General features: G+C 33.4%; 1 protein-coding gene across 1 annotated transcript; it reads right to left on the bottom strand.

The window, feature by feature from the left end:
- Positions 1–2,391: 2,391 nt before the first annotated feature.
- Positions 2,392–6,631, bottom strand: LOC117100896 (the record flags this gene model as incomplete). Its single annotated transcript, XM_033240727.1, is given in 4 exon segments — positions 2,392–3,919; positions 4,432–4,547; positions 5,675–5,899; positions 6,337–6,631. Coding segments are annotated over 4 exon segments (591 nt in total). The 3' UTR covers positions 2,392–3,811.
- Between the last annotated feature and the right edge of the window lie 3,162 nt (positions 6,632–9,793).

The following is a 9,793-nucleotide window of genomic DNA, read 5'->3' as shown; positions in this document are numbered from 1 at the left end:
GGCCTAGCCCGAAAAAGTACACCGGTCCCGCCGCCAGGCAGTATCATGAGCATGTGGTGAAAACAAGGGTGAATTTTCTAACTTCTTAAATTTCGTGATTTCTTCGTTGCTGGCCTTGAAGCAAAAAAATCGGTTATCCTTTCTCGGCGCTTCATCCTCCTCCTAGGCTATTTTTGGCGTGTATCATGTCCTCGATCCCAGAGAAATGAAAAATGTCGAGCGCCCAAACTTTTGTGATGACGTCGTGCCAAAGTAAATAAACTACGGAGCACGCGATTGGTCAAATAGCCTAGGCAACAAACCTCTCATTAATATTCATTTTGAAGTCTTGCTGCTTACGTCATTCAGCTGGCTGCAGCTTTGTTTTGATTTCTACGATCGGACTACGATCGATAGCGACAAATAAACAGTGCCAAAAATGCTCCCATTTTGTAATAAATTGCACTATCTTGGAAACGGGGGATCGTTTTCTGGCTAAGGGGGTTTGCTGGCAAAAGGGGGGTTCGCCCGAACCCCTAAAAACCCCCCTGGCTACGGGCCTGCCATTAGGAATAAATTCAAACTAACCCCACCAAATGTTTAAATATGTTCATCAATTTCAGTAAGCAAAATACTCCAATTGGTGATTTACACATCTCTAATCACTTTCTACCTGTAATACAGTAGAATTACTGGGTGTAATAATCCAAAATGATTTAAAATTGCAAAGCCAGATTGATAGTATTTGCAGTAAAGCTAATGGTAAAATGTTCATGCTTCGTAAGCTTAGAAGGGTGGGTCTTAACAAATTGGAACTTCTATCTGTCTATAAGGGATATTTAAGACCTGTGTTGGAGTATGCTTCCCCTTTGTGGCATGCAGGTCTTACTCAGGGACAGATGAACCAGGTCGAAAACATCCAGCGTGTCTGCAAGATCATTTTAGGCAGTGGGTATAGATCTTGCTCACATTCCCTTGTAAAACTGGATCTAGAACCTCTTCATACTAGAAGATGGCAGTTGTGCAAGGTGTTTGCCTTAAAAGTACATGCTTCGGGTAGATTCTCTGCCTGGTTCCCTGCCCCTCAGTACAGATCCTGTATGACCCTTAGAAAACCCCTAAGATTAAATATTACAGAAGCAAAACCAAACGATTCCAAACTAGTCCGATCCCATTTTTGGCTGACATAATAAACAAAAGTTAATTCTAATTATCATCATCATCATAATGAAAACTTGGGGACATCTGCTCACTGAACGGTTCACTGCACACTTTAACACAGTAAATGAGTCAAAACCAGACCCCCTTTTCTCACAAAATCGACTATATAATTTGATTGGTTTCATTTGGCAATCTGGGGCGATCGGATTATGAAATTAGATGTTTTAAGCTTTGTAATCATCTATATATATTTACAATTAATGCAAAATTGAGTGATCATTTTTCTTTCAAAATTGACTATCTCTTATGCTTTTGCATAGGAAAAAGGTTAAAATTAGAGTGTTTTTTGGTATACTTTCCTGCTTCTTCTTACCTTAACTCTGCAACGACAGGTCGCTAAACTTCGGGGTGAATGGTCAATTATAACTCATAAATTAAGCTTTCTTCTACCATGTAATTCCCATGCTGGTTGCTTAAATAACCATTAATGATTTTTTCTTTAAAATTTTGTATTCATAACTGTTTTTACCCTGTCTATGAATGACGTCACGCGCTTAAGGCCAATAGCAGCTACAAATTTCGAGTTTTCTGTGGTTAGTACGTTCATGCATAAGATGTAGGTCAGATTTACCTGAATGAGCTTTTGTCACAAATAGAGGAAAAGTTTTCATTATGATTTCTAGTGAGTAATAATTGGACCAATTGCATTAAACAGACTCCTACCAAACACGGGGTGTTCACACAGGTTGAGCTTAAAGGTCACAGAGGTTATCTCTTAAAAATTGACTGGGCTCATGTTCTATTGAACATAGTATCTCTAGTTATTATTAGGTTGTATTATTATTATTGTTATTAAATGTACTATAATACTTAATACATTTACATGAAAAATAAATACAGGTATTATTAGATTGTATTTACTGTACTGAAATAAATACAACCTAACCAGATAGTATTTATTCATGTGCTATGATACTTAAAAGAAAAGAGAATACTTATTCGTACACAACAAAAACAACAAAACGCACACAGGTTCAAGAGAACAGACGGATTTAGAATAATAATAATATTTTAATACTGTCAGTAGGCCTTGTTTTAATTGTCTTTATAGATATAAAATTAAATGAATATAAGATGACGTAAGTATGGGAAACTTTTCCCGAAACATGTCTGCACCGCGACTTAGATGTTTTTGTAGCATCATTCATAAAGATGGATATGTACTAAAAAGGTTATCACACTTATATACTGTAATTAATGTATGAGAATTTATGTAAGAGAATTATACAGTACATCTTAAATGCTAATTTAACATGTCAGGACAAGAGCATATTATAATGTTGTCAGTATTTGTAATTATAAAAGGTATCATACATCCAGCTTTACAGAAATCAAAATTTTGAGTTAAGTACGGGATTTTATTTATTATCATTAGGCAATAAGCTATATATAAAATGTTTTCAATCATTACTACCGGTGTTCTTGTTTTAACTTCATTGCAATGCATCAATATTATAATTACGCTCATTTCAAATCAACCACACACAATGCAAAACTGAGGTCTTCAAAAAACGTCTGGAATTCAAAACATACCGGGTCTGAAAACTGTAACTACATAGACCATCAAAGTCGCCTTCTAACGGTGTGAATATTATTCTATATTCCAGATTAATTGAGAGAAAATAATGACATCTATCATTGTTGTACCTTAGGTCCTTTTGCAAATCAGGTTAATTTTAATGCAAACATAAAATTTTTTTCAAGGAAAATGATGAAAAAAATACACTATTGCATAATAATTTCTGACATTACGTAAGTGAAAATGTAACTGAATGAGATACATGCAACATGGGCGGATCCAGAGATGTCGGGGAGGTGGGAAAGGGGCGACGATTGAGAGACAACATTAAAATGAAAACATTGTCCACACTTACACAGTTTTTAAAGCTATATGCCTTTCATTATATATGGGTTTGTACATAAATGTTTTATTATAATATTATCATTGTCATCATCGTTGTCGTCATCACCATCATCATCATCATCTAGACCACTACCGGTACCATAATCATCATCTTCACCATTGTTCCTCTCCTCCTCATTATTATGATCATCAGTACCATTACCATCATCGCTACGGCTATTCACTACATCATTATCTTCCTCTCTACAAAATGTGCGATAGGCCTATTAAGGTTCGGCATTTTAGTATTTTTTTTAACTAAACATAATTTTTCTACTTTTTGGGCATAAACACATTCTTGTAAAAAAAATTATTTTTTTAAATAAAAAGGGAAAAAAATCCTACTTACCTACCAAATTTTGGATTTTTCCAAAAAGTGGACAACACAAGAATTAACCTAAACATATTTATCATTATTAATACGAAACATCCTTGCTACCGTTATCGTTATCATCATAATTATTGTTATTAGCCCTATTATTCATTATCATTATCATCATAATAATTATTATTACACTGTATTATATAGTGTATTCGAACGTGCGTTAATGTAGAGATTGTTCATAGAAAACATTAAAATTAGAGTAAGGTTAAATTGCAGAAGACGTCATTCCTGATGATGACATAATTAATGTTAAAATATTGAATCCCTACACGATGGCGTGCATTTCGATACATAGATTGTGTATAATACTATCTTATCTGAGATTAATCAGTGGACCTTTCGGGAGAATCTCCAGATGGACGCTTAAATTTCATACCACAATACTGATGCGCGGTCCCATACAGCAAATGAATGTTTCGTTCTCGTCTTTTCTAAATGAAAAAAGAACAATTTTTAATGTAATGTTGGTGCTTTTATTAGAATTTGACATTACATAGTAATTGCCATAATTAAATGTTATATAGCAGAAATAACATTGAATATAACTTACCGTATTTATTCGAATGCCACGCTTTGAATAAACGTCTCCCCAAGAGCGTCATTCGGAATACACTCCCCCCATGAATAAACGCCCGGAGGAGTTTATTGTTTCCTTGAATAAACGCCCCTAAATCTGATAAAAGCAATATCATTCTCAACACATTTTATTAAGGTTCTACTCCAGTAGAATTACATTTCTTCTAACCTGCTTGGGATCAATAATGACGGGTGTTGTTCAGTAGTTTCACATTAACCGTTGAGGGGCGTTTATTTGAGTATAATATGTATCTATTTTACACCAAAATGCCTTGCTCGAACAAACGCCCCCTCAAAAACCCTTCTCAGCAATAAACTCCCCGAGGCTTTTATTCGAATAAGTATATGGTGTCATTACAAAACTTACATGGATGTAGCGGCATATTAGACTAGTTGGAACAGAGCCAAGTATGAATGCTGAAACTGCTAAGCCAATAGACGTACGTAGTTGATTAGATTTTGTGAATTTCGAATCGTGAAGACCTTGAAAAAAAAAAATCATGATGTATGATCTTTTTATCTTCAAATTTAACAAATAATTTTACAAAAAGTTTTATTTTTCTCAATAAAAATGAAGCTAAATTAAGAAAATAAACGGCACAATGTGAGAAACAAACACCAGAGAAAGGAAAACAAATATGAGAATTACGCAAATAGGCCTACACACGGTATAAGGCCTATGTGGAGACATAAAAAATTGTTTATAATTAATTCTGAAGCCTATTTTTTTTGCTTTACAAAGTTGGAATACTTATTATTGCTTCCTCTGTAGCAGTGAATTAAAAAAATCATTTAAACTTATTTATTCCCAAAATTCTAGCTAACCCTCTTGATTCGAAAGACAGAAAACGGCTTGAGAAAAACCATGCGCAGTGTTACTATTATTAGGCCTATTAAGTTTTGTCCACACTATCAAATTTTCTGTGACAAACAACTGTTGTATGTCCATATTTGGGTGTAATATGGCATCATCATGCTCATGCTTTGATAAACATTGTAAATCTTTTTTATCCAAGGCTATTGCTTATAGACATAAATTAATGAAAGAAATTACCACCCCATTTATTTTTTAATTTATTTTTATAATTTCGCTTGTGTTCTTGAGCAAGCCACTTTATCTGCATTGCTTCTCTCCGCCCAGGAGTATAAATGGGTACCTGTTGTGGTTGCCTGCTGATGCACTGATTACCAGCAACACTTACCATGTGGACCCAATGACCAGGGAAAAGAACTGCGCTTTATAACCACAAGGAAGTATAAAATTTGATAGCGTTGACTTTATAAATCATCAGATGTACACCCATGTTGTAACTTTGTGAATCATTTTAATACATATGATTTACTTGGGTAGCATTTTTGTCTACTGGTAGGGGCCTATCCTTTTGAGCTAATAACTTTTGATTCAACAGATATAATTGTGATGCATATTCTACTAATCAATCAATTAAACTTAACTCTCAATAGAGAGGTCAATACAAGAAAATTCAGGGTCTAAATAGGTGAAATAGGCCTAATAGAAAATTTAAAAAAAATCTTATTCGACCCTCTAAACGTACATATATACAATAATGAAAAATACAGATGATTAAAAAAATAGGCCATATATTTACCTGTGGAGCAGGATTTCAATGATAATTTTGCACTGCCTTCTCCATTTTCTGCATAACATGTGATGTTTGATTTGCAAATCTCTTCGTTACTTTTTAAAGTTGCTGTACATTTTCCTTTCTGAATAATTTTCCAATTTCTGTATATCAATACAGAAGACGGCTCGGGATGCCCCACTGCAGAACACGTTGTAGTCCCAGATGTTGATACAAAAGTAAGATTAAGGTCTATTGAATTGAAAACAGATACATAGATTTGCTCAATCAGAGACTTTAAAGCTCTTCTCGGTGAAAGAGGGGAGCACGGTAGGTCTACTCCAAAATTAATTTGAATTTAAATCCATGTATCAGTGTCTATGGTCAAGCATTTCTAAACGGGAATCTCAAGGACCACACCCACCCCGTTCGGTGCTTCACACATCACACATCTACCCAGTTGTTTTCTTTGGATCCGCCTCAACCAGCGTAACAGCATAGGGGATAAATACCTATATAACCCGATACACAGAAAACTCAAATATCCAATGGTGATCATTTCATACTGCTAAATATGTTTATATTTAACCTCGTTTATTTTAATGCAATTCAATAAGGAGCTAGAAAGATCAATACTTATTACTTACTAAATAGGCAATTAGGAAACATGTAAATGGCTATTTACTCACAGAATTTGATCACCGATACAGTCAGCTTAAAACTTTTCTTTCCTTCTCTGTGTGCGTCATTTTCTACTTTGCATTGGTAATTTCCACTGTCTTTAACAGATGCAATGAATTCGAAGGCTTTTAAAATCATCATATAGTTCATACCTTGAACTGTTCTTTGCGATGATGTTGTCTTTTAACCATGTGACATGTATTGGTGTAGGTGGGTTACCACTGATGTTACTGCAAGTTAATGTAAACGAATGACCAACATACAAACTGCTTGAAGATGCTATGACGTCTGGTTTGTCCAAATCTATTAGGAAATAGTACCAAACCTCCATTAGTTTTTTAGGTACGAGGAAGGTTGATGTTTTGGTGTAGAGCAATACATTTTCTTTAAATAAGAACACTTTTTATAAGAGCACTGAGGCTGAAATTGCTTTAAAAATAAGAACAAAATAAATTGAAAAAAAAAAGCAAATCATCGGTACTTTATTTGCAGTTATACACTTGCTATGACTAAAGAGGGACTCTTCTTATAGCTGATTATCGTATCTGATGATCTTTAAAATAAGTATGAGAAACAAGAAAAAAAAAGCCTAGCCTAATGCAAGTGATGCGACTCAAAGGGCCCTGGTCAGGGTACAAGTGCAAAAGCCCCAGACAAAATTCAGAGGTAAGCGTGTAACACTAAAAGAAAAGATAGAACAGTTTGGGTGACAAGCTATATCTTGTTGGCATTTTACATTTTATAGAATTGAAAATTTAAAATAATTTATATTGGCAATTTATATTTAGTGGTGCAAGCACATCATATGAGGGTGATATCGGTATTCCAGTGTAATGTTTATTAATTCTAATTTCAAATTTCATTATGCAGTTATCACTCCAAATTTATATCAATACATTACTTCATTATGTTTTAAGAAGGGAACAAGAACAGAGCCCAGATTCAATGACCTGCTGGAACCTGTAGTAGTTACACCATTGGAGCCAAATGTTTCAGGCAAACCACCAGTGAGTTGAGCATGGGGTGTAGATGCCCATCTAATAAATGTTAAATATTGAACATGGTTTTTAGATTTTATTGAAAATGACAGAAAATTACTGTTTTTCACATTTTAATGCAATAACATAAACGAACACTGGTTCTTCACTTGACCTACCTTCACTCCAACTGCCAAATATAACCAAAAAAAGTTACATTAATAGAATATTGTAATGTTACAAAGAAATACTGTACTTACAGTGCTTTTATTTTGGTACGTTTGGCAACGCATCTTATCGGTTGACTTCAGTCCAACTACAAATCTATTATTAGTGAAAAATAATAATAAATTTACTGAACCCTAAAAAAAATATATGGTTTTTATTAATATAATTTTGGACAAATGTACAGTTCTATAAACACTTAAAAAGTATCCAATAAACTTTCATATGAATAATACGCAGGTACGTTTGCATATATATGTCCACCTCTTTACACTTGTGTGTTGAAAATGAGACAGATTTCCCACATGTCGTGGACTGTATTGTGCATCATCCAGATACAAATTTGCGGTCCGACCCGACATTTTAATACATCCAAACAACATTGTACGAATCTGTAGCATTTACAACCTGATGAATGATGACAAGCAATGCAAAATTTGGATAATTTTACATTTTTTACAATGATAATCAAAATAAAAGCTAGCATTTTTATTCCCTGCTTGACAAGAGGGTTTGTCACTGCTGTAAGTTTGCTTCCGGACTTAATAAATTATACCGTACATGTGATCTATATCAAGGATAATGACGTTAATTTAATCCAACCCCTATCACTCCAACTCATTTCGCTCCGCTCCTCTTCAAAAACGTACAATAACTCGACAAACTCTTTCTATAAAATAATTTCTCAAAAATATTGTCTGCACATATTTTGTGTTTTTAATGTGACCTCTTGTGGTGTTGTTACCTTTGCACCCTGGACATGTGATACTAAAAAGTCAGAACCATCAATGTGTCCATGTTGCAATTGTAAAGGCAATCAATAATTATATTTCGGGATTCTCACAAACACAAAATCCAAACAAAATAAAAACTGACAAAACCCAAAAACACAAAACCCTATAAATATAACTGACCTGCCAGCCTATTTACCTGATCAAGTGCCACCACCTCAATTCTATCCCTGTGTTGAGTTTACTGAATTAAAGTATTAAAATGCAAGTTGTGTTAACTAAATAAAAATTACCCTGAAATGCACTAACAATTTTTACTCTCAAATACCATGACAGCTACAGTTAATTTTTTTTCACTTCATAATTTTCTTTAGTAGTATTAGACATTTTTTATTAGAAAAGGCCCAATGTTCTGATGTACAAACCAACGTACAGTAGTAAGTCTAGTTGTACTTCTATTTATCATTTTGTGTGTTTGCTTTAATTAATTTGTTCATTTAAATATTTAATTTGGTGTTCAATGTGTTTGATCCAATGACCACGGTAGTAATGTGAAGCGCTTAGAGGCTTTGTTAAGGCATTAAGCGCTATATAAGAATGACATATTATTATTATTATTATTTATATTTAGGCTTCCCAACTTCTGGGGTTTGTAAAAAGGATTGTCCACTCTAAAAATCCTATTTGAAATTCTCAAATTTTATAATTCTGTTGTCCATCCGTTTTTTGAATATGACATTCCTGCTTGGCTGAATATATACCGATGTGATTATTCTGTTTTTGATCATTTAACGCGGGCATGGGGCAGACTACCAAATAATATTATTAATATTAGAAATACCTTTTTAATTAATTTAAGTCCATTCCTGCAATCCAGCCATTACTGCAATGACACTGAGAAGTATTTTTCGAAATATATTTTAAGAACAAGTAAGTTTTACTATAGCACATTTGTTGTCCCACTGGGTAGATATTTTCCATTAAATTTCTTGCAAATGTTTATAAACATATTAGTAAATTATTTCTTTTTAACTCTGGTGTTTGTTTCACATTTTTTTTTTTCAGTTGATCTCAATCATGACAGAGATAACAAGTGATGAAGAGGTAAAAATATATTCTATAGATACTGCAGAAACGAAGGTCATATGCTCACATCATATCTAATTATAGTGTTTTACATTGTATGCAACACTGTAATAACCTTATTTGAAAGAGATACATATGGTCACAAATCTTAATTTCAAACTTATTTACAGAATTACTACATTGACGTTGTTTTTGAAAATTACAACCTAAAAATATAGTCATGCAAAACATTCAAACAATTCAATGCATAGAATTTTAAAAAAGTTGTCAAAAATACTGTATATCCTATATTTTATAGTATTTTACTATTGAAACAAATGCATAACCTTTTGATAAACAACTAAATTTACCAAGCTAAGATTATTTCTTCCTCTTGAACTTTTCAAATTTTTACATGCCAGTAAATAAGAAATTTTAAGAAAAATTAATATGAAGTACACAATGCA

The sequence above is a fragment of the Anneissia japonica genome, unplaced genomic scaffold (genome assembly GCF_011630105.1).
Source record: "Anneissia japonica isolate Jap-2015-1 unplaced genomic scaffold, ASM1163010v1 scaffold287858_len863314_cov180, whole genome shotgun sequence".
In the NCBI taxonomy this organism is placed as follows: domain Eukaryota; kingdom Metazoa; phylum Echinodermata; class Crinoidea; order Comatulida; family Comatulidae; genus Anneissia; species Anneissia japonica.
The sequence above is the reverse complement of the archived record's forward strand: the minus strand, read 5'-3'. Positions and strand labels throughout refer to the sequence as shown.